Source organism: Chiloscyllium plagiosum, unplaced genomic scaffold (genome assembly GCF_037043375.1).
Source record: "Chiloscyllium plagiosum isolate Xiang-an unplaced genomic scaffold, Cpla_swu_hap1 HiC_scaffold_8, whole genome shotgun sequence".
NCBI lineage: Eukaryota > Metazoa > Chordata > Chondrichthyes > Orectolobiformes > Hemiscylliidae > Chiloscyllium > Chiloscyllium plagiosum.
The window spans coordinates 94,153,463-94,177,665 of record NW_028270146.1 but is presented as its reverse complement, the minus strand read 5'-3'; the positions used below and the strand labels follow the sequence as shown (position 1 = coordinate 94,177,665).

Below are 24,203 nucleotides of genomic sequence, written 5' to 3'. Positions count from 1 at the left end.
ATCCAGTATTTAATACATTTACAGTGTTCATTGCATTACGAGTGTTCAACATATTGATGGTGTTCATTACGTTGATAGGACTCACTACATTGTCAGAGTTCTCTAGGTTTCCAGTGTTCAGTGCAAAGGTGAAAGACTGCAAATGCTGGAAATATGAAATTGAAAACAGAAAATCCATAATACTGAGCAGATAAAGCAACACTCATGAAGAAAAGTATCTCTGGGGATAAAACCTTACAATCCTGAGACATCAAGTTTGATTTTTCTCTCCACAACCCATCACATTATTCCCCTTCCAGTAACCAATGTAATTCCCTGTTGAAACTCTCGACTGAACCTGCCACACTACACTCTGAGACAGTGCATTCTGGACCCCAACCACTTAGAGACATAGAGTCACAGAAATGTACAGCACGGAAACAGACCCTTCGGTCCAACTCATCCATGCGGACCAGATATCCTAAAATAATCTAGTCTCATTTGCCAGCACTTGGCCCATAATCCCTCTAAACCCTTCCTATTTATGTCCCCATCCAGATGCCTTTTAAATCTTGTAAGTGTAGTAGCCTCCACCACTTCCTCTGGCAGCTCATTCCATACACGCTCCTCCCTCTGTGTGAGAAAGTTGCCCTTCAGGTCGCTTTTAAATTTTTACCCTCTCACCCTAAACATATGCCTTCTAGTTCTGGACTCCCCCACCCCAGTGAAAATACCTTGTCTATTTACCCTATCCATGCCCCTTATGACTTTATAAACCTCTATAAGGTCATCCCTCAATCTTCGATGCTCCAGGGAAAACAGCCCCAGCCTGTTCAGCCTCTCCCTATAGCTCAAATCCTCCAACCCTTGTAACATCCTTGTGAATCTTTACTGAACCCTTTCAAGTTTCAAAACATCCTTCCGATAGGAAGGAGACCAGAATTGCACGCAATATTCCAACAGTGGCCTAACCAATGTCCTGTACAGCCGCAACATGCCCTCCCAATCCTATACTCATTACTCTGACCAATAAAGGAAAGCATATCAAATGCCTTCTTCACTATCCTATCCAGCTGCGACTCCACTTTCAAGGAACTATGAACCTGCACTCCAAAGTCTCTTTGTTCAGCACTTACTACATGAAAAAGATTTTCCTTGTCTCACTTTTGCTTCTTTAACAAATTACTGCAACCTCTTGTTCTTAGCCATAACACAAGTGAGAAAACATTATACCTATTCACCCTGTCCAGACTTCTCATGATTTCAAATATTTCCATCAGAGCTCCTCTCCAGCTTTGCTTCGCCAAGAGGAATGTTCTACAGTTACTGCCAGGATGAGTCTGGTTTACAGTTCTGATCTCATGTAACAGTGAGACCTAAAAATAATGTGCTTGTCCCTGTTGGTGAGCTATTCATGTTATTATACTGATAAGTGATTGCAGATCACTGTCTCTAAGGTGATGTGAAGCCTCCAGGTCAGTTCATGTGTCTATGATGTACTTGGCGCTGATGTACTTGAACAGTGTAACCATTCTGTCTGCCTCTTTTACTATCACTTATGGCATTACTGCTGTAATGTGCCCCAATCCTTATACTACTTTGTAAAACAAATAATAAACTAATAAACAAATTAACCAGGTTAATCAAAGAACCAGCCCTTAAAGGGGCACTGTTCCAAAGACAAAAGCAAATTTCAAAGAAAACTTATCAAATTGAATTAAAATAATTGCTTCTAGGGAAGAGTGATCTACTGCAGACCTCTGTGGTGGTCTCCATCTGAGGAAAGCTTCATGTGTAACAGTGCACTCCACCTGCTTCCTCTGCAGTGATTCCTTGGGTGTGACATGGCCATGGGAGAGAGGCAGGTAGTCAAGTCGAATGACCCTCACCATAGCTACCTTTAATGGCTGACTTGACCAAGCCAGGAGCAGACACACAAGGAGGTTCTCTGATCTGCCCACACCCTGTTCCATCTGAACATCAGCAGTGGGGCACAATAGCGAGAAATTAAGAAACAGTCCCTTTAAACAATACAATGATGTTGTAATCTACTGCAAAAGTGCACACAGAATGTGGACTCCCTGAGGCTATCAAAAAATACAGGCAGCCTCAGAATCCATGAACCAATTTGCCCTTCCTTCGCATAGATCTTCTGTGTACAACATCCTCTGATCCAAATCTCTGATGGTAAAGGGACCATAATCTTTATGCCTAGCAACCTTGTTGGTGGAAGAATCCTGTTTTCCAAGTATCTGTGAGAAACTATAAAAGACAGAGAGATGATATAAGGGGGAAGAGAGTTGAGACTGAGCTTTGGTCGGGAACAAAATCAGAAATTGCTGGAAAATCTCATCGGGTCTGGCAGCATCTGTGGAGAGAAAGCAGAGCTAACATTTCAGATCCAGTGACCTTTCTTCAGAATCTGAAATGTTAACCCTGCTTCCTCTCTCCAGATGCTGTCAGACCTGATAAGATCTTCCAGCGATTTCTGATTTTGTTTCTGATTTCCAACATCAACAGTTCTTTGGTTTTTTTAAAAAGTTTGGGACGCATGTCAGGTGAGGCTGGAATGAAGGTGAGAAATGTCTGTAATTATGAAGAGCCTATACTGAGGGTCTATACTATCGCATGCTCTGACAGTCATTGTTTCACATTTACATTCCTATTTCATAAGGGAACAACTTTCAATATCAGTTCAACAGTTTCATGTCTTGCGTTGTTACTTCGGCATGTTGCTAAGCATGGTAATGTACCATTATGGCATCTCCTGTCCACCATAGGGTCATACTGCACGGAAACAGACCCTACGGTCCAACCAGTCCATGCCAGCCATAATCCCAAACTAACCTAGTCCCACCTGTCTGCGCTTTGCCCATATCCCTCCAAACCTTTCCTATTCATGGACTAATCCAAATGTCTTTTAAATGCTGTAACTGTACCCACATCCATCATTTCCTTTGGCAGTTCATCACACACATGAACCACTCTCTGTGTAAAAAAGTTGCCCCTCATGCCCTTTTGAAATCTTTCTCCTGTCATCTTAAAACTATGCCATCTAGTTTCGAACTTGCCCACTGTAGGGAAAAGACCCTTGTAATTCACCTTGAGGTCACCCCTCAAACTCCTAGGCTCCAGTGAGAAAAGGTCCCAGCCTATCCAGCCTATTTTTGTAACTCAAACCCTCTATTCCCAGCAACATCCTGGTAAATCGTTTCTCAACCCTCTCCAGTTTTATAATATCCTTTCTGTAACAGGGCAACTAGAACTGCACACAGTGCTCCAGAAGAGGCCTCACCAATGTCTTGTAAAACCTCAACATGACATCCCCAACTCCTATACTCAAAGGTCTGAGCAATGAAAGCCTTCTGAACCACCCTATCTACATGCGACACAAATTTCAAAGAATTATGTACCTGAACCACTAGGTCTCCCCGCTCTACAACACTATCCAGGGTCCTGCCATTAATAGTATAAGCCCTGTCCTTGTTTGTATTAGCAAAATGCAATACTTCACATTTATTGAAATTAAAATCCATCCTCTATGCAGCATTCCCTTTCAGCACTCTTTGTATTCTCAGTTCTCATAGTGAAAGTGTGTCACGAGGTTGCTCTTAACTTCTGTCATGTAAAGGTTGTCAGGTGTACAGTAACATACATGTACAATGATGCCGTAGAACCTAACCCACCCTTATTCCATTATTTCCTATGATGTAAAAGCCCCTGATTGTCACAATAAAGGCAACTTAAAGAATTTATGTGTGTGTATTGACCCTCTTTCCCTTAATTGCATTATTTCTTTTGAAAAATAAACAAATTGGAAAATAAAATTCTTTTGCTATATGTTGGAATTTTGCTGAGATGTATCCCTCATGAATAGGGAGAATCCCTGGTGATAACTGTGATCTCAGAGAGATGGACTATACCGAGGTGGACAGTGCATGTGCAAAACAACCAGGAGATTCTAAAAAGCGTCGTGGTGCAGTTCTCTTGGCCCTGAAAGTATTTGTTTAAGTACAACTGAAAAAACATTGTTTTTGCATGTTGTAATCTTTTGGCAAATCATGTTTGAATTTAAAAGTGGAAAAGTTATTAGATTAAACTCTTTTCTGATTGCTCTCCCGTCTTTCATACTTTGCTGTCTAGATCATCACAGACACCGAGTTTAATTTACCCAGATCCCCTGTACTCATTAATCGGCATTGAATCCAACAATTATTCGACTTTAAAATTCACACCCTTGAGCTAGATTTGACTATTTGCTTTTGTATTAGTCAAGTGTCATTATCTGCCTGATCTACAATCCTATGAAGCATCTTAAGACATTTTATTCCATCAAAAATGCTATATAAGTGCAAGCTTGTGGTGCATAAGAGCTCTCAATAAATCAATGAACCACTGGCTATTACTCAGTAAACTTCTTGCAATGGTGACAACAGTGTTGTGTGGCCTTGTATTATCCATCAAGATCATGAACTACCATCGAAAGTAATTCAGACATTTCTGAATATGAACAAAATTCAACTATCCCCTCCAGAATATAGAACAAAGATTATATATTAAATACTAAACACTGAAAAATTAGAACATTTAGCCCTTGAACCTATTCCACCATTCACTTAACTCACTTACAGTTACTTGCTAAATACAGCATAGAAACAGGCCAAGCAAACTACCTAGTGTTTACTAGCAATGATGCTCCATGCAAGCCTCCTCCCAACCTTCTTCATTTCACTCTGTCAGTATTCCCTTCTATTTCTTCTCTCTTTATCTTTTCTCATGTCCTTATCCAATCTTCCCCAATTCTCCCTGAATGGGAGTTCCATATTCTAACCGTAGCCTGGGTAAAGAGGTTTCTTATTGCTAGTGTCTTAAGTTTATGATTTCTGCGTCCTCACAAATGGAAACATTTCTTCTACTTCTAGTCTGTCAAATCCTTTCGTAATTTTAAAGGCCTGGATTAGATCACCTCTCAGCTTTTCTCTTTCTCTCTCCCTGAATGTAATGAGCCCCCAGCCTATTCAGCATTTTATATAAGTCCACTCAGTGCTGCTGAGACCGTGACTAATCCTAATTGAAGTTAACCTTCCCCACCGTGAGTTCTGTGAAATCTATTGCACTTTTTAAAGGAGTGATTTCCAGATTTCTGCTATTCTTCCATCATTAGGCTTGAACTATCATGGGGGATTTGGAAAGGGGTCAGATTGTTATTCAAGGCTATAAGGATGTTATCACCAGTCCTCTTTCTTTGACTGGACCTAAGGGCTTATTGGTTTACAGAGTAGAGGAACAATCACCACTGCACCTTAACAGGAAGAGGCTGTTAACTGAGCAAAACGTACCTTATTGCACGATAACAAATGGGTAAAAGTTGCACGTGCTAATTCGACGTTTAGTCATCTAATATGTTGAACTGAGTATTTCTGAAAAAAGACACTTTCTGTCAAAGAATGTTGTGTGCAGTTTTGGGCTCCTCACCTGAGGAAGGGTGCCCTGACCGAAGAAGGAGTGTAGCAAAGATCTATCAAATAAATTCCTGGATGGTGGGAGGAGAAATTGAGTTAGGATTGCATTCACTTGAGAAGAATGAGGGAGAATCTCATAGAAATCTATAAGATTCTAACAGGACAAGGCAGGTTAGATGCAGGAAGGAAATCCTGAGTAGTGAGGGAGACCAGAGCCAGGGGAAGTAACAATGTAGGGAGGGACAGTGCGGAGGTCCTTGCAGAATCAATGTCAGAAGTTAAGGAGTAGGATCTCCCGGGCAGTAATCTCAGATATACTCACAGCTTCACCATTTAGGCAAAGACAGACAGGGGAGGTGAATGCATGGCCTGTGGGCTGGTGGAATCAATTTTGGGAAAGGCGGAAGCTGTTCAGCAGAAATGGAACCAGTCCCTGGGCTGAGAGAGTGAATCGTGTAGTGGGGATAGATTTAAACTTGGAGAGCGTGGTACTAGAAAAGCACAGCAAGTCAGGCAGCATCCGAGGAGCAGGAGAATCGACGTTTCATCAGGGCTTATGCCCGAAATGTCAATTCTCCTGCTCCTCGGATGTTGCCTGACCTGCTGCGCTTTCCCAGCACCACACTCTCAACACTGATCTCTAGCATCTGCAGTCCTCACTTTCTCCTAATAGATTTAAACTTGTAAGGCCTGGTTTGGGGGGGGAGGGGGGAGGTTACAGTTAGGTTGGCTAATGGGCTTAGTTTTGGAAATGCTGCAGAGGGCCAAAGAGAGAAGACGGGGAATGGAAATAAAGAAGTGAGGGAAGGCTTGAGTGTTGACAGTGAACAAAGTGGTCACCTTCCAATGGTCAAGAAAGACAAAATGGCAGGGTTAAATTGTGTGTATGTAAGTGCACACAGTATTGTGAACAAAACTGGGGAACTGAAAGCAGAAAGAGGATATGACAGTAACATTGATAGTAACATGGCTTAAGCCAGAACAGGAATGAATATGTCACCCAGCTCCCACCTCACCCACTTCACCAACCCCTCACTGTCCATTTCACCTACCTCCCTCAACACCCATCTCAACCAACTCCCACCTCACCACCTCCCAGCTCCCACCCATCTCACCTGCCTCACCAACCTGCCACCTCAACCAACTCCCACCTCACCCACATCACCTCTCACCTCACTCATATCAACAATTCCCACCTCACCTTCACCTTCCACTTCACCCCCCACCTCCCCTCCTCCCCCCCCCCAATCACCCACCTCCCACATCACTCACCTCACCAGCTCCCACCTCATCCGGGTGAGGTGAGAGCAGCTCAGAGCAGGGTTCCTTCGTGCCATTCCATCATGTATACCTTGCTAATAAATTTGATTAAAGTATTTGCCAGGGTTCCAATCAGGTATTTGGGGTGGTGTAGATTGGTTGGATTGAATCAGGAGGGTAGGCAGTTTGAGTTGGGGGCAGTTGTAATGCAATCAGTTTGGGGTGGAAGGGATTTAGTTAATCAGCCGGGGCTAATCATAGCAGGAAATCATAAAATCCGTATAGTGTGGAAACCGATCCTTTGGTCCAACAAATCCACAATAACCCTCCAAAGAGTAACCAACCCTGATCCATTCCCCTAATGCACCAAACTTACATATCCCTGAACACTGTGGAGAATTTAGCATGGCCAATTCACCTGACCTGCACATCTTTGGATTATGGGAGGAAACCGGAGCACCCGGGGGAAACCCACACAGACAAAGGGAGAATGTGCAGACTCCACACAGATAGTCGTCCAAGCTTGGAATTGAACCCGTAAGGCAGCAGTGCTAACCACTGAATAGTCAGGTTGGGGCAGTCAGGTAGTTGAGAGTGGTGGTTGGCTGATGGGAGAATTGTGTGGTTGGGGGTGTGGGTCAGGCAGAACAGTTTGATCGATACAGCGTAATGTACAAGTAAGAACGCTGATTATGTTGGGTCAAATGTCAAAGGTCCGAGGGTCATGGGGTGTTGTTAGATTGGATTATTGTTGTGGTTCTGTTCACCGAGCTGGAAGTTTTTGTTGCAAACGTTTCGTCCACTGGCTAGGCAACATCATCAGTGCTTGGGAGCCTCCTGCGAAGCGCTTCTTTGATGTTTCCTCCGGTGTTTATAGTGGTCTGTCCCTGCCGCTTCCGGTTGTCAGTTTCAGCTGTCCGCTGTAGTGGTTGGTATATAGCGACAGCACTGATGATGCCGCCTAGCCAGGGGACGAAACGTTTGCAACAAAAACTTCCAGCTCGGCGAACAGAACCACAACAACGAGCACCCGAGCTACAAATCTTCGCACAAACTTTGAAGATTGGATTATGAATGTAGTCAGGAGATCAGAGGATTGGGTGGGATGGGGGTGGGAGTGGGTGGAGGGGGTTGGTGGGGGGATGGTGAGGGTGGGGAGGGAATATTTCCTCGATAGTTTTCTTAGATGTTGGCATAAGTTTTAATCTGTCTAACATCTCCTGGCTGACTAACCCGATGTGCAATTTGGAGCTGTGCGAGTTCTCCAATTCTATTTCAGAGAAAGAAACATTAACAAAAGGTCCTGGAGAGCAGGGGAACTATCCATTGGAAGTTTAACTTCCTGACCAATTCCCTCGTAGGTCCAAGGATCAGGAATTCCACGGGATTTTCAATCAAATGTCCAATCAGTACAGTCCAGAGTCAGAGCATTTGGATTCATGTTTCCTCCTATGGGAAGAGCAAATCTACTGATCTTCAATGTTTTCAAGAAGAAAACCAGTATTTTACATCAGTATTTACTGTGGAAAAGGACATGGAAGATATAGAATGGAGGGAAATAGATGGTGACATCTTGCAAAATGTCCAGATTACAGAGGAGGAAGTGCTGGATGTCTTGGAACAGTTAAAGGTGGATAAATCCCCAGGACCAGATCAGGTGTACCCTAGAACTCTGTGGGAGACTAGGGAAATGATTGCTGGGCCCCTTGTTGAGATATTTGTATCATTGATAGCCACAGGTGAGGTGCAGGAAGACTGGAGGTTGGCTAACGTGGTGCCACTGTTTAAGAAAGATGGTAAGGACAAGCCAGGGAACTATAGACCAGTGAGCCTGTTGCAAGTTGTTGGAAGGAATCCTGAGGGACAGGATGTACACGTATTTGGAAAGACAAGAACTGATTAGGGATAGTCAACATGGCTCTGTGCATGGGAAATCATGTCTCACAAACTTGATTGAGTTTTTTGAAGAAGTAACAAAGAGGATTGATGAGGGCAGAGCAGTAGATGTGACCTATATGGACTTCAGTAAGGCATTTGACAAGGTTCCCCATGGGTGATCAGTTAGCAAGATTGAATCTTATGGAATACAGGGAGAACTAGCCATTTGCATACAGAACTGGCTCAAAGGTAGAAGACAGAGGGTGGTGGTGGAGGGTTGTTTTTCAGACTGGAGGCCTGTGATCAGTGGAGTGCCACAAGGATCGGTGCTGGGTCCACTAGTTTTTATCAATTATATAAATGATTTGGATGTGAGCATAAGAGGTACAGTTAGTAAGTTTGCAGATGACGCCAAAATTGGAGGTGTAGTGGACAGCGAAGAGGGTTACCTCAGATTACAACAGGATCTTGACCAGATGGGCCAATGGGCTGAGACGTGGCAGATAGAGTTTAATTCAGATAAATGCGAGATGCTGCATTTTGGGAAAGCAAATCTTAGCAGGACTTATACACTTAATGGTAAGGTCCTAGGGAGTGTTGCTGAACAAAGAGACCTTGGAGTGCAGGTTCATAGCTCCTTAAAAGTGGAGTCGCAGGTAGATAGGATAGTGAAGGAGGCATTTGGTATGCTTTCCTTTATTGGTCAGAGTATTGAGTACAGGAGTTGGGAGGACATTGGTTAGGCCACTTTTGGAATATTGCGTGCAATTCTGGTTCCCTTCCTATCGGAAAGGTGTTGTGAAACTTGAAAGGATTCAGAAAAGGTTTATAAGGATATTGCCAGGGTTGGAGGATTTGAGCTATAGGGAGAGGCTGAACAGTCTGGGGCTGTTTTCCCTGGAGCATCAGAGGCTGAGGGGTGACCTTGTAGAAGTTTATAAAATCATGGGGGGCATGGATAGGATAAATAGACAAAGTCTTTTCCCTGGGGTGGGGAGTCCAGAACTAGAGGGCATAGGTTTAGGGTGAGAGAGGAAAGATATAAAAGAGACCTACGGGACAAATTTTTCACACAGAGGATGGTACGTGTATGGAATGAGCTGCCAGAGGAAGTGGTGGAGGTTGGTACAATTGCAACATTTAAGAGGCATTTGGATGGGTATATGAATAGGAAGGGTTTGGAGGGATATGTGGCGGGTGCTGGCAGGAGTGACTAGATTGGGTTGGGATATCTGGTGGGCATGGACGGGTTGGACCAAAGGGTCTGTTTCCGTGCTATACATCTCTGATTCTATGACTCTATGAATTAGATACACGTGTTAGGACTAAAGGGATCACAGGATATGGGGAGAAAGTGGGGACTCAGTTGGATGATCAACCATGATCATGTTGAATGGTAGAGCAGGCTTGATGGGCTGAATGCCCTACTCCAATTCCTGTTTTCTATGATTCTGTATAAGATAGTCACCAAGAATTCAGAAACCCAAAGGATATTGAAAACGTGGGACTCACTATGACAGGAAAGTGGTTATAGTAAATAGCATTGGTGGTGTCAAGCTAGCAAAGCGTGTGAGGGGGAAGGGAACTCAGAATTATGGTGATAGATTTGAAGGAGGAGAGATGGGAGTCGGTTTGAATGGAGGATAAATCAGTCACTGGATAGACCAACAGGCCTGATTCTGTGTCATATGCCCTTGTACATGTGATCCTGTTTCTATTTGTGTTTAAATTGTGCAGAAAATTAACTTTGCGTTGATTTTTGAATGTTTCAAAGTAAATTTACAATGGGGTTATATGGGATTTAAATTTCTTTCTTCTCAGCTACTGTACAAATTTCAGAATTGATGAATATGTCAAGTGTAACTGCACGACGCTTGTAAACCCATGTCCACAGTGTCTCAGAACTTTTATGAGCCAAGCTGGTGTCATAAATGATACCATTTTCCCACCTGTTCCTCGGCTGCCTATGTTTTATGAACAGCTTTGTTCGTTACCTCAACATCTTTTAATTTCCTCCTAGCCTCTGGCCTCACAGGTAGGAACAGAGGAGAACACTCAGCTGCTCAAGACATCTCTGTAGCTCAACTGCATCATGCCTGATCTAGCTCTTAACTCTGCCTTCCTGGGCCTAACGCACAGTGAATAGTTGAGGATTCTGGAATTGTATTCATTAGAGTTTAGAAGGTTGAGGGAGACCTAATAGAAACTTACAAGATAATGCATGGGACGTTAAATGTCTTCAAGGAAGAGATTGATAAATTCTTGATCTTGCAAGGAATAAAGGGATATGGGGGAGAATGTGGGTAAGTGGAGTTGAAATGCCCATCAGCCATGATTAAAGGGTGGAGTGGACTTGAGGGGCCGAATGACCTTACTTCCGCTCCTATATCTTATGGTCTTATGGTCTTAGCTGCCTTAGCTTGCTTAACTCTGAGTATCCTCGCATGACAAACATCTACCTCTAGCCGCAGTGGGGGGAGCGGAGAGGTCCTGATTTCCTGTTCCTTTTCCTGTTCAGCCCCAGTAATCACTCAATCATAAAAGCCTAAAAGAACTACGGATGCTTTAAATAAGAAACAAAAACAGAAGATCCCAGAAAAGCTCAGCAGGTCTGGCAGCATCTGTGAAGAGAAATCAGAGTTAATGTTTCAGGTCTGATGACCCTTCCTCAGAACTGATGGTAGCTAAGAAAATGTTAGTTTATATGCAATCATCAAATCATGATTAGACTAGACCCTCTACAGTGTGGAAACAGGCCCTTCAGCCCAACAAGTCCACACCAACCCTCCGAAGAGTAACCCACCCTGACTCACTTCCTCTGACTAATGCACCTAACACTATGGGCAATTTAGCATGGCCAATTCACCTGACCTGCACATCTTTGGACTGTGGGAGGAAACCGGAGCACCCGGAGGAAACCCACGCAGACACGGGGAGAATGTGCAAACTCCATACAGACAGTCACCCGAGGCTGGAATCGAACCTGGGACCCTGGTGCTGTGAGGCAGCAGTGCTAACCACTGAGCCAAAATCATGGCTGATTTAGGCCCAGACTCCAGTTTACTTCACTCCTTATCCTTTGATCTTCTGATGTAAAACAGGCAGTGCTGGAGAAACTCAGCAGGTTTGGCTGAACTTGGAGAGACTGATACAGGATAAACGTTTCGAGGTTGATATGTCTCTTCTTCAGAATTGAAAGGGGCTGGAAAATGGTGTTCGCTGTGTTGTAGACAGAGAACACTTCCCATTAACTTAGTGTGTTCAGGAATCATTCAGGAATTTTGAATGTTCAGCAAGAGGAAGTACTTGATTCTCCTGCTCCTCGGATGCTGCCCAGCCTGCTGTGTTTTTCCAGCACCACATTTTTCAACTAAAACACAAATGACCCAAGCATTTTAATACCACTGTCCGGGATCATGCTGTGTACAAATTGACTGTTAACTTGCTAACATTAAAGCAGTAACTAACTTATGAAAGTGCAGTGTGAAAAGCACTTACTGAGACCACGAGTGTAAGTACAACTAATTAATTAACGCTTGGATTTAATTTTCCTAGTCAGTATATTGGAATGAAAAATTTTAGACGTAACTTGTCTTGAATCCTATGGGGTAATCAAGAGTTAAGTTTTTCAGATCCATTCAGTTATAGTTGGTGCTATGGTGAAAGCTATATTGATGATACACATAGCAAACAATGTTAATTAAACAAGGGGTGATTTATTATCACACAATCCAACTTGAAAGCAAGAAAGTGAACATTTGGACAAATTAAATTTACCAGTTGCCAATAACTTCAAAGACACGTTTGTACAACTGATTATTGGTTCCATCTGAAATATAACAAAAATCTTGTATGGACCGAGATGTTTAAGAAAAGTAGCTGTCTCAGAGAGATCTGATCATTGGTAGATTCAGAGAAACAACTTTATCTGGGTCAGGCCAAGGGCAAAATATTAACATTAGAGCTAGGTCTCCCAGGAAGAAACCAGGAGACATTCTTTCACACAGAAGGTACTAGAAAACTGGATGTCCCTGCAACAGAAGGCAGTGAATGCTGCACGATGGTTGAAGTTTTCAGGATGATAATTGATAGACTTAGAGTCATAGAGATGTACAGCATGGAAACAGACTCTTTGGTCCAACCCGTCCATGCCGACCAGATATCCCAACCCAATCTAGTCCCACCTGCCAGCACCCGGCCCATATCCCTCCAAACCCATCCTATTCATATACCCATCCAAATGCCTCTTAAATGTTGCAATTGTACCAGCCTCCACCATGTCCTCTGGCAGCTCATTCCATACACGTACCACCCTCTGTGTGAAAACGTTGCCCCTTAGGTCTCTTTTATATCTTTCCCCTCTCACCCTAAACCTATGCCCTCTAGTTCTGGACTCCCCGACCCCAGGGAAAAGATTTTGTCTATTTACCCTATCCATGCCCCTCATCATTTTGTAAACCTCTATAAGGTCACCCCTCAGCCTCTGACGGTCCAGGTAAAATAGCCCCAGACTGTTCAGCCTCTCTCTGTGGCTCAAATCCTCCAACCCTGGCAACATCCTTGTAAATCTTTTCGGAAACCTTTCAAGTTTCACAACATCTTTCTGATAGGAAGGAAACCAGAATTGCACGCAATATTCCAACCAATATTGCGACCTAACCAATGTCCTGTACAGCCGTAACATGACCTCCCAACTCCTGTACTCAATACTCTGACCAATAAAGGAAAGCATACCAAACACCTTCTTCACTATCCTAACTACCTACGACTCCACTTTCAAGGAGCTATGAACCTGCACTCCAAGGTCTCTTTGTTCAGCAACACTCCCCAGGAACTTACCATTAAGTGTATAAGTCCTGCTAAGATTTGCTTTCCCAAAATGCAGCACCTCGCATTTATTTGAATTAAACTCCATCTGCCACTTCTCAGCCCATTGACCCATCTGGTCCAGATCCTGTTGTAATCTGAGGTAACCCTCTTCGCTGTCCACTACACCTCCAATTTTGGTGTCATCTGCAAACTTACTAACTGTACCACTTATGCTCGCATCCAAATCATTTATGTAAATGACAAAAGTAGTGGACCCAGCACCGATCCTTGTGGCACTCCACTGGTCACAGGCCTCCAGTCTGAAAAACAATCCTCCACCACCACCCTCTGTCTTCTACCTTTGAGCCAGTTCTGTATCCAAATGGCTAGTTCTCCCTGTATTCAATGAGATCTAACCTTGCTAATCAATCTCCCATGGGGAACCTTGTCGAATGCCTTACTGAAGTCCATATTAATCACATCTACTGCTCTGCCCTCATCAATCTTCTTTGTTACTTCTTCAAAAAACTCAATCAAGTTTGTGAGACATGATTTCCCAAGCACATGTTGACTATCCTGAATCAGTCCTTGCCTTTCCAAATACGTGTACATCCTGTCCCTCAGGATTCCCTTCAACAACTTGCCCACCCCTGAGGTAAGGCTCACCAGTCTATAGTTCCCTGGCTTGTCTTTAGCGCCCTTCTTAAACAGTGGCACCACGTTTGCCAACCTCCAGTCTTCCGGCACCTCACCTGTGGCTATCAATGATACAAATATCTGAGCAAGAGGCCCAGCAATCACTTCTCTAGCTTCCCACAGAGTTCTCGGGGACACCTGATCAGGTCCTGGGGATTTATCCACCTTTAACTATTCCAAGACATCCAGCACTTTCTCCTCTGTCATCTTGTCATTTTGCAAGATGTCACCATCTATTTCCCTACAGTCTATATCTTCCATATCCTTTTCCACAGTAAATACTGATGCAAAATATTCATTTAGTATCTCCCCCATTTTCTGTGGCTCCACACAAAGGCCTCCTTGCTAATCTTTGAAGGGCCCTATTGTCTACCTAGTTATCCTTTTGTTGTTAATATATTTGTAAAGATCCTTTGGATTCTCCTTAATTCTATTTGCCAAAGCTATCTCAAGTGCCCATTTTGCTCTCCTGATTTCCCTCTTAAGTATACTCCTACTTTCTTTATACTCTTCTAAGGATTCACTCGATCGATCCTGTCTATACCTGACATATTCTTCCTTCTTTTTCTTAATCAAACCCTCAATTTCTTTAGTCATTCAGCATTCCCTATACCTACCAGCCTTCCCTTTCACCCTGACAGGAATATACTTTCTCTGGATTCTTGTCATCTCATTTCTGAAGGCTTCCCATTTTCCAGCCGTCCCTTTACCTGCGAACATCTGCCTCCAATCAGCTTTCGAAAGTTCTTACCTAATACCGTCAAAATTGGCCTTTCTCCAATTTAGAACTTCAACTTTTAGATCTGGTCTATCCTTTTCCATCACTATTTTAAAACGAATGGAATTATGGTCGTTGGTCCCAAAGTGCTCCCCCACTGACACCTCTGTCACCTGCCCTGCCTTATTTCCCAAGAGTAGGTCAAGTTTTGCACCTTCTCTCGTAGGTACATCCACATACTGAATCAGAAAATTGTCTTGTACGCATTTAAGAAATTCCCTTCCATCTAAACCTTTAACACTATGGCAGTCCCAGTTGATGTTTGGAAAGTTAAAATCCCCTACCATAACTACCCTATTATTCTTACAGATAGCTGAGATCTCCTTGCAAGTTTGTTTCTCAATTTCCCTCTGACTATTGGGGGGGGTCTATAATACAATCCCAATAAGGTGATCATCCCTTTCTTATTTCTCAGTTCCACCCAAATAACGTCCCTGGATGTATTTCCGGGAACATCCTCCCTCCCTAAGCTATCCCTTATCAAAAATGCCACTCTCCCTCCTCTCTTGCCTCCCTCTCTATCCTTCCTGTAGCATTTGTATCCTGGAACATTAAGCTGCCAGTCCTGCCCATCCCTGAGCAATGTTTCCGTAATTTCTATGATATCCTAGTCCCATGTTCCTAACCATGCCCTGAGTTCATCTGCCTTCCCTGTTAGACCCCTTGCATTGAAATAAATGCAGTTTAATTTATTAGCCCTACCTTGTCCCTGCCTGCCCAGGGAAACAACACACCATTCTGCTTTTTCTCCGCTGGCCACAGAAACGTCTGTCTGTACCTCGGACTACAGAATCCCCTAACACAATTGATCTCTTGGATGCTGACGTACCCCTCGTTGCATTAGAGCCAGTCTCTATACCAGAAACTTGTTCGTGCTACGTTCCCCTGAGAATTCATCACCCCCTCCATTTTCCAAAACAGCATACCTGTTTGAAATGCGGATAGCACCACCAGCCTACCTCTCTTACCTTTCCTGGAGTTAACCCATCTATGTGACTGTATCTGAGACTTTCCCTCCTTCCTATAACTGCCATCCATCACATACTGTTGCTATTGCAAATTCCTCATCGCTTCTATCTGTCTCTCCAACCGATCTACTTGATCTGATAAGATTCGTATCCAACAGCATTTATGGCAGACATAATCTGCAGTAACCCTTAAACTCTCTTTAAACTCCCACATCTGACAAGAAGTACATATCACTGCAAAGGCCATTTTTGCTCCCTCACAATCTACAGACCCAGAAAATAACACCGTCTTATTCCTCTACAAACACTGCCCCAGGTTAAATTAATATCTATGGCTTATATTTTAAGTTTAATCAAGAGACTTATCTCCAAAAACATATAATCAAGAAAGAACCCACTGTACTCACTACTGCAGCCTTTCTCTGGGACAGACTTAAAACAACAATTAACTTATCGGATTCTGTACTGTGAACTTGGCCCAACAGTTCCTCCAAGATTAGTTGTGAATTTCACTGTTTGTTAATTTTCCCAGATGCACTCCGATGTCCAGCGATACACGAATTCAAACAGCAAAGGCAGTAACTGTGCAGGTTCTCTCTTCTGATGGATAAGAGGACCAAAGGACAGTAAGCCATTTTGTTTCCATCCAAACACTTCCATCTTAGTCCTGCTGACTAGAGAGCAACACAAGCTTGAGGAATAACATCTCACTTTCCACTTATTGAGACTCAATAGTGAATTCCACAACTTCACAGCATGACCTCTGACCCTCCATTGTTCTTGCATCTTCCAAACCCTTTCCCTTGTTCCCTCCTAAACCGAGACCCCCACCCACACCATAAGCAAACGCACATGCACACACATTCATATACACATACATATGTATACACACACATGCACACACACATACACACACACAAAAAGCAGGCCTATTCTCTCCCTTTCAGACCTTCATTGATGCTCTTTTTACATCTCTATCTTGTTTTCAATGTCATTAGTAACCCCTTTGTCTTTTCCTCTGAGCAGCCTCACAATTTGTTCCACTTTCCCCTCCTCCACCACAGGCTGAATCTGAAAGAGCTAACTGTTGATTACCCCGCAGGACGCAATGAAGTTTTGTCTGAAATGTGTCGTTCCCGTGGAATGTTAAATCCAAACATTAATAAATTAACTGTACTTCCATTCATGTGGATTTGTGGCAGAATTGGATCAGAAGACCTGCTTGGCCCATCAGGAACATTTATGTATCTGCGCCGTGAGCTTCTCAATCCAACACCCACAGCACGTGCCAGCTGCCAATGCCAACAACACAGTCCATGTACATCCAAAAAATTGCCTTGTTGGAAGGTGGACTTGGGAGGGTGGGGGGGGGGTGCCAGTCCTCAGTCCAGTCAAGCAGGGTTGGCAGATTGCTGTCAGTCAGGGGTTCCCACTACTGTCAGTCACAGATACACAGTCTAGCAGCTTGGCCATAGTCAGTCATCCACCCTGCCTGGTAACAATGATGGAATATAATCTGACCACAGTCTAGGGGCCCAGGCAATGTAGGGCGAGCAGCACCAGTTCCAGAGAACTGTGTATCATCAATTGCAAGCACAACACTCAGGGGTCAGCACTCAGGGGTCAGCACTCAGATGTGTCCAGGAGCTGCTCATTCAAGTCAGTCACAGGTTTGGGGAAGTGGGGTCCTGAGGATGTGACCGTGCATTGATTGTTGAGGAGGGTACAAAGGGGACAATAGGAGATCATTGCTGAAAAGGGTTGATAAATCATGGCTGGGGTGAGGGAGAAGGCAGGGGCATGTGTAAAGATGGCAAGAATGATGATGACAGAGGCAGTCTCAAGGTGGATAGAAGCCTAGGTGGATCAGAAGGTATGGTAAGTCATGGGAAGCTAATGGCATTGAACACCCGCATAGCCTTCACATAGGGAGGGTAGAAGAGTAAAGCAGACATTATTAAGATGTAATGTGAGAGTGCAGGGAGCAATTAGAGGCAATGTTCAATGTGGTGGGACTTAACATTGGGGGAATGGGTGGAATGGGGGAATGGCTGTTGGGGTAGAGCGAGGTTAAAGGGGTCATGGAGGCTGCGGGGGTGTGTGGATGGGAGTGAGTATATCTGGTGACCAGGTGAGGCCCGGTTTTGATGGTGTCCACTGCGTTCATTACCATCATGTCTGGATGCGAAATGGCTGGAATAGTGCCTAAGATAAAGAGAGGCAGTGCCAGGTTTTTGAAGGGCAAAAGCATAGGTCTGCTGGATGTTTGAGTATTGAATGGGCAAATAGTGAAGCAAGTGTTACAAAACCTTAGCTACCTTTCATTTCTTCATCCGTTTTCAATGCTTGGGTGTAGACTCTAGTCAAAGGTGATTTTGCAGCATGCCATCAGTCTGTGAAAATTGAACATTGGCATCTCAATGATGCTCAAGTTGGTGGAGATGACTTAAAACAAGGGGCGACTGCTGGGCAAAGGTGACCCGTCACTTTTGGAACTTCCAGGGCTTCTGTACACTGTTGCAGCATATGTTATATCAATACAATTCTCATGAATTCAGAGCAAAGTGAAGCAGTTGAGGTTGGGAAAGGGGTCAGAGTGCAGCAGGCACTTCTTTTATTGAATGTAATATCATTGTCACTCAACTTGCGCAGTGGCTTCACTGAGTTGGTGCACATTTCTGCGACCAGGGCTGGGGTGGAACAGACAAGTAGGGCTGCTGAAGATGTGGCATGGAGCAATCTGCGGGCGTTTGGACAAAGTGTGCCACACCATTCCGATATACTGTGCCCTGCACAATTGCAGCAGGCAATGAGAAGGCGAGGGAATAGGAGAATGTTTCCAAGGAGATGGATGAGGACATTGAGCTGGAGGAAGATCTCCTTGTGAGTAACAGAACTCCCTTACATTGGACATTAAAAGGTAGACAGGGCATAATTGACACCGTAGATACAGCTAGATGCAGAAGACCATCATGGACTGTTGCTGTCAATGTCACTGGTTCTAGTGCCAGCATGTGGTTTGCATTGTGGGGGTAAACTGCAGCCTCAATCGGTTTTATTGTTGTTCACTTTTACAGAACTTACATTTGGAATTGAACGAATTAATGATTTTGAATGAATGAATGATTTTGCATGATTATATTGTCACAAATATCTCGGAAGATGCAGTGAAAAGTGTTTTGTCACCACAATCCATTTTGAGTTCCAAAAAGAATAAAAAGGAATTACTTAAATCTTCTGTTAAAACTGGGTCTCAACATGGCTGCAGGACTTCTGTAAAGTGTTCTGGGCCTCAAGGAGTCCCTTCTCCAGTTACAGCAATGACGACACCTCCAGCTCTGCTGTTGCCACCACCTCACTAAAACTGCCAACAATTCAGGCTCTGGGCCTACCACAACGCTCCGGGCACCACAACCACTCAAGATTCCAGACTTAGGCCCTATCACAGTGAAAGGCCCCTGCTCGGGCACTACCAATGCTGAGAGTCCAGGCTCCTGGCCTACCATAGCACAGGGTCCCCGCTCCAGGTACCACCACCACCTAAGAGTCTAGGCTCCAGGCCTACCACAACCAGGAACCCCTGCTCCAGGCACTGCTGCCATGAGTCCCAATCCACGCCAACCACACTGCAGCCACCGCCCCGCTGACACCGCTCCAACCTCATGCCAATCCACGCCAACCACACTGCAGCCACCACCCCACTGACACCGCTCCAACCTCATGCCAATCCACGCCAACCACACTGCAGCCACCACCCCACTGACACCGCTCCAACCTCATGCCAATCCACGCCAACCACACTGCAGCCACCGCCCCGCCAATGAGGGGAGTACCAGATTGTGCAGGGGCACACCATCCTTTCAAAGATGGCAGGTACAAAGGGGCCAAGTCCTGAATATCCACTGAGCAGTGAGTCACTGTGGGAATGGTGCTTGGTGAGATGGGGCTAGAATTTGACAAGCAGGATGCCATAGAGCCGGAATGGATAATGAAGCACATTTGGTAAGATACAGGAAGAATTCTCACAAGACCGTGCGCTGGAAAGCCCTGTTAAAAACTCAAAACGATTTAGCCAGATTGAACCCTGTGTCAGTGTAACAGTAGTTAGATTCGGTGTTGCACGGGTAGATGTGGAGGTGAATGATGGTGCAAGTGGAAAGATATGGGAATGACTAAATTGCTATTTTATAAACATAACTGCAGGTTGGCCAAAGCTGACTGATTATTCAAGAATGTTTAATATTAAGGGAGGATATTCATAAGAGAACAAGGAGGCGGACTTTAATTATTACATTAGCGAGAGTGAATCTTAGATTGGAAAATCAAGACGTACTAATTAGCTCATTAGTGAGAGTGAATCTTAGATTGGAAAATCAAGGTGTGAAATCAGTTTGATTGGAGCTAAGAAATTGGAAGGTGCAGTAAACATTGGTAGGAGTTGTTAAATAGGCCAACAAGCAGTAGGGCTAATGTAAGACAAGATATAAATCAGGAAATTAGAGGTATGTGGACAATGGTGAAACAATAATACAGGAAGAATCCATTCCACATATATATTAGGCAAAAAAATTCTAATGTTATGGAGGACAAATTCTTGAATGGTTTTCTCGAACAGGGTGTATAGGAAACATTCTGTTTTTATTTAATATTGTGCAATGAGGAAGAACTAATGAATAATCTCATTGTGAAGGAGCCTTTAGAGAGGAGTAATCCTAGTTTGATGAAATTTTACTTTAAGTTTGAAAGTGATGAAATTCAATCTGAAGCTACAGTCTTACATCAAAACAAAGAAAAGTGCAACAATATGAATGAGAAGTTGTCTATGGCTGATTATAGAACTACGTTAAAAAGTGTGGTAGAAAACAGGAAATAATGTACATGGTCTGCAACAAATTTACATTACAAAAATCCAACATAAAAAGTGATCCAACCATTGATAACAAGAGAAATTAAAGATTGTATTAGATCAAAAGAGAAAACATACAAAGTTGTCCAAAACGTAGTAAACATGAGGATTGGGATCAATTTAGAAATTAGCAAATGAGGACCAAGAAATAGCTAAAGAAAGGGAAAATGGAATATTAGAATAGAAAATAGAAAAAGTAAACTAGTAAAAAAGCATATAAAGGGCTGTAAAAAAATCTGTAAGAAAAAAATGATCAAAGACAAATGCAGGATCATTATAGACAGAGACAGGAGAATTTATAATGGAGAAAATGGCAGAGAAATTAAAGAAATAACTCATATTTTTCTTCATAGAGGAACAAAAAACCCATCAAGAAATACCAGCGAAACAATGGATTAGTGAGAATGAGGAACTGAAAAAAATGTGTAAAAAATAGCATTGAGACTGAAAGTTTATAGATCTCCTGGATGTGATGATCTACATCCCAGAATATGAAGTGGAGGTAGAAATGATAGATGCACTCATGGTCATCTTTAATAGATTCTGGAATATTTCCTGAGAACTGGAGGATAGCAAATGTAACCCCCGTATTAATAAAAGGAGAGTGAGACACCTGTTAGCTTGACATCAACAGTGGGGAAAATGCTAAAATTTATTCTAAAGGATGTGATCATGGAACTTTCAGGAAATAATAGTAGGAATGAGCAGGGTCGAACATGGATTAATGAAAGGGAAATAGTGTTTAACAAGTATTTGCAGTTTTGTTTGATGAGGTAACTATGAGAACAGTTTGAAGGAACCAATGACTGTGATGCAGTTAGATTTTCAGAAGGCATTCAATAAGGTCCCATACAAGAATTTAGTAAACAAACTCAGAGTACAAGGGATCAACCATAATTGATTTGAATGATCAAGGGCGAAATGACCTACTGCAGCTCCAATTTCTTATGTTTCTATCATACATTGCAAGGGTCCACAAAGGTTGTCTGTCATTACCTCTCAAGGACAACTAGGAACAAGAAATAAACATGCCATTCAAAACATAGAAACTTAGAAAGTGGGAGCAGGAGGAGGCCATTCAGTCCCTGGAGCCTCCTTCACATTACCAGCAACATCCTTCACAGCTGCCCCCACCCTGAATCCCTCATCTTGTCTGAAGGATTAAAACAAAAGATCTGGGAGAGAGTTTTGGCTTCCGGCTGGATTATATCTTAATTTAAATAACACTAATGAGAAAAGAAAATAAGAGCAGGGCAAAATAAAGTTGCGCAATCAAAACAGATGACGGTCAAGAAATGGTTTGCTATTGCAGGATTTTAATTCTTGTTTTTGTTTTTTTATGCAGGTGAGTTTGCATTGACCTGAATGACTCTGGAACATCACACCATGGCCCTGAATTATTCAATGGACAATATGGATCCTGTGTTCCCAGGCCTTCACCTCCTCTTTGAGTTGAAGCCTCTCTTCATCCCGCTGTATGTGGTGCTGGTGATTGTGGCTTGTTCTGGTAACCTCCTCCTTGTGGCTAACATCTCCGTCACCAAGAAGCTTCACACGACCACGAATTTTCTCATTGGCAACCTGGCAGCCTCCGACCTGGTAATGTGCATCTTCTGTGTTCCAATTACTGCGTCCTACGCATTCGAAACCAAAGGGTGGCTTTTCGGGATCTTCATGTGCTACTTCATCACCCTCATGCAATCCACCACCGTCTATGTGTCTGTCTTGTCCCTCACTGCCATAGCTGTGGACAGGTATGTGGTGGTGGCATACCCAATCCACCAAAGAATCAGACCACGGTACTGTGTCTATATCGTTGCCTTTATCTGGTTGGTCTCCATTGGTGTTTCAATGCCATCATACTTGCACACCAACTACTTTGCCCTCAAACATGCTGGGTACAACATGCTTATCTGCGAGGAGAACTGGACTAACTTGGAAGAGCAAAGGCTGGTCTATTCCTGTGTCATGCTGCTGCTCTCCTACATGCTCCCACTCAGCGCCGTCTCCATTTCCTACTGTGCCATATCTCACCACTTAAAGAAAAGCAAGGTGCCCGGTGAGGCCTCCTACAACCAGGAGAAGTGGTCAAGGAGGAGGAGGAGGAGGCGGACTTTCTGGATGCTAGCCATTTCTGCCCTGTCCTTTGCCCTGTGCTGGTTGCCTCTGCAGACGGTCAATCTGATACGGGACATTGACATCAACATCATAGACAAGAGCTACGTTAATGTGATCCAAGTCTCCTGCCATTTGGTTGCCATGAGCTCCGCCTGTTACAACCCCTTCATCTACGCCTCCCTCCACAACAAGTTCCGAGTTCAGCTGAGAAACCTCCTGTTCTCCAACAAGAGGCAGACAACCAGTAGCACAGTAAGCCAAACCTCCCGCTCGAGATATACTATCACCTCTCTAGATGCACCCACTGCCATCAATTTAAAGGACAAGCCCTGTTTGAGATAAAGCACCTTACTTCTCTTGGATGAAATGCCCCTCTGCTCCATTGAATCTATCAAGGCACAATAGCTAAAGGCCCAAAAGATGGGCCTGCCCACACACCCCCCACCCCATTGCTCCATCACTCGATAAGCCCAACTGTACTCCTTTGGAGAAAGTATGGCATTTTGCATAGATCTCTGATTAGATCCAACCCAACGCAATGCCTCCCCCCAAGGCACCCAAACGGAGCCGAAGTCACCAGGTTGGAACCACTGGACTGAACTCGGAAATTAGCAACGCAAAGAATCAATTTAAATAACTGCTGCTCGTTGTGAGACAAAGAGGCTGCACCCTTCCATGTCGGGAACCAGTTGACGCTTCAGTTGTTTCCCAGAGTGTGTTCCCTCCAAAGTAAAATGTTGACTCTCCGTTGGGCAGCCCAAGAGGCACATGGCGATGGCGACTGAGCGAATGTAACGAGAAGGAAATTGTATAAGAGACAGGAGAAACCATCTGACTTTGCAAAGTGCTGGTTGTGTTTCTCCCAAGGAGAACATTCGCCTCCTTGAGCCCATCCTACTGAACTGTGACCGAGTGTTATCTTAACTCTGTCTGCCTGTTGGTCTCCTGTCTCTCATTAGCCTTGCCTAACAAAAGCCGTAATCTTACTTTGGAAATTTTCAATTGACACCCCCCTTCCCCCCCCCCCCCCCCCCCCCAAAAGCTCAGCAACCTCTCGGGACAAGGGAGATCCAGATTCCCATGACGCTTGTGTGAATAGATGTACCTTGAGTTTATTAGATTAAGTCTGGAAGCTAAGCAAATCAGGCCAAGCTATAGGGCAGTTGATTGACATGCACGGACAGGAGAGTCTAACCCTCTGAATAAAAACTCCCTGACATTTGGGTTTTTGCTGTAGAATAACACAGGAACATGTGGTCAACTTGTGAGTGTTTTGTGATATAACAATATGAATCTAAAACAGAATAATTGTCGCAAGGATAGGTAACAAAGTATGTTGTGAGGAGGAC

At 43.8% G+C, this 24,203-nt stretch overlaps 1 protein-coding gene across 1 annotated transcript in view; it reads left to right on the top strand.

The window, feature by feature from the left end:
* Positions 1-23,872, top strand: part of prlh2r (prolactin releasing hormone 2 receptor) — a 36,085-nt gene extending 12,213 nt beyond the window's left edge. The window contains exon 2 of the mRNA XM_043698478.2: positions 22,082-23,872. Coding sequence (XP_043554413.1) covers positions 22,102-23,196 — 1,095 coding nt within the window. The 5' untranslated portion in view covers positions 22,082-22,101 and the 3' untranslated portion in view covers positions 23,197-23,872. The remainder of the gene's footprint in view (positions 1-22,081) is intronic.
* The last annotated feature ends 331 nt before the right edge of the window (positions 23,873-24,203 follow it).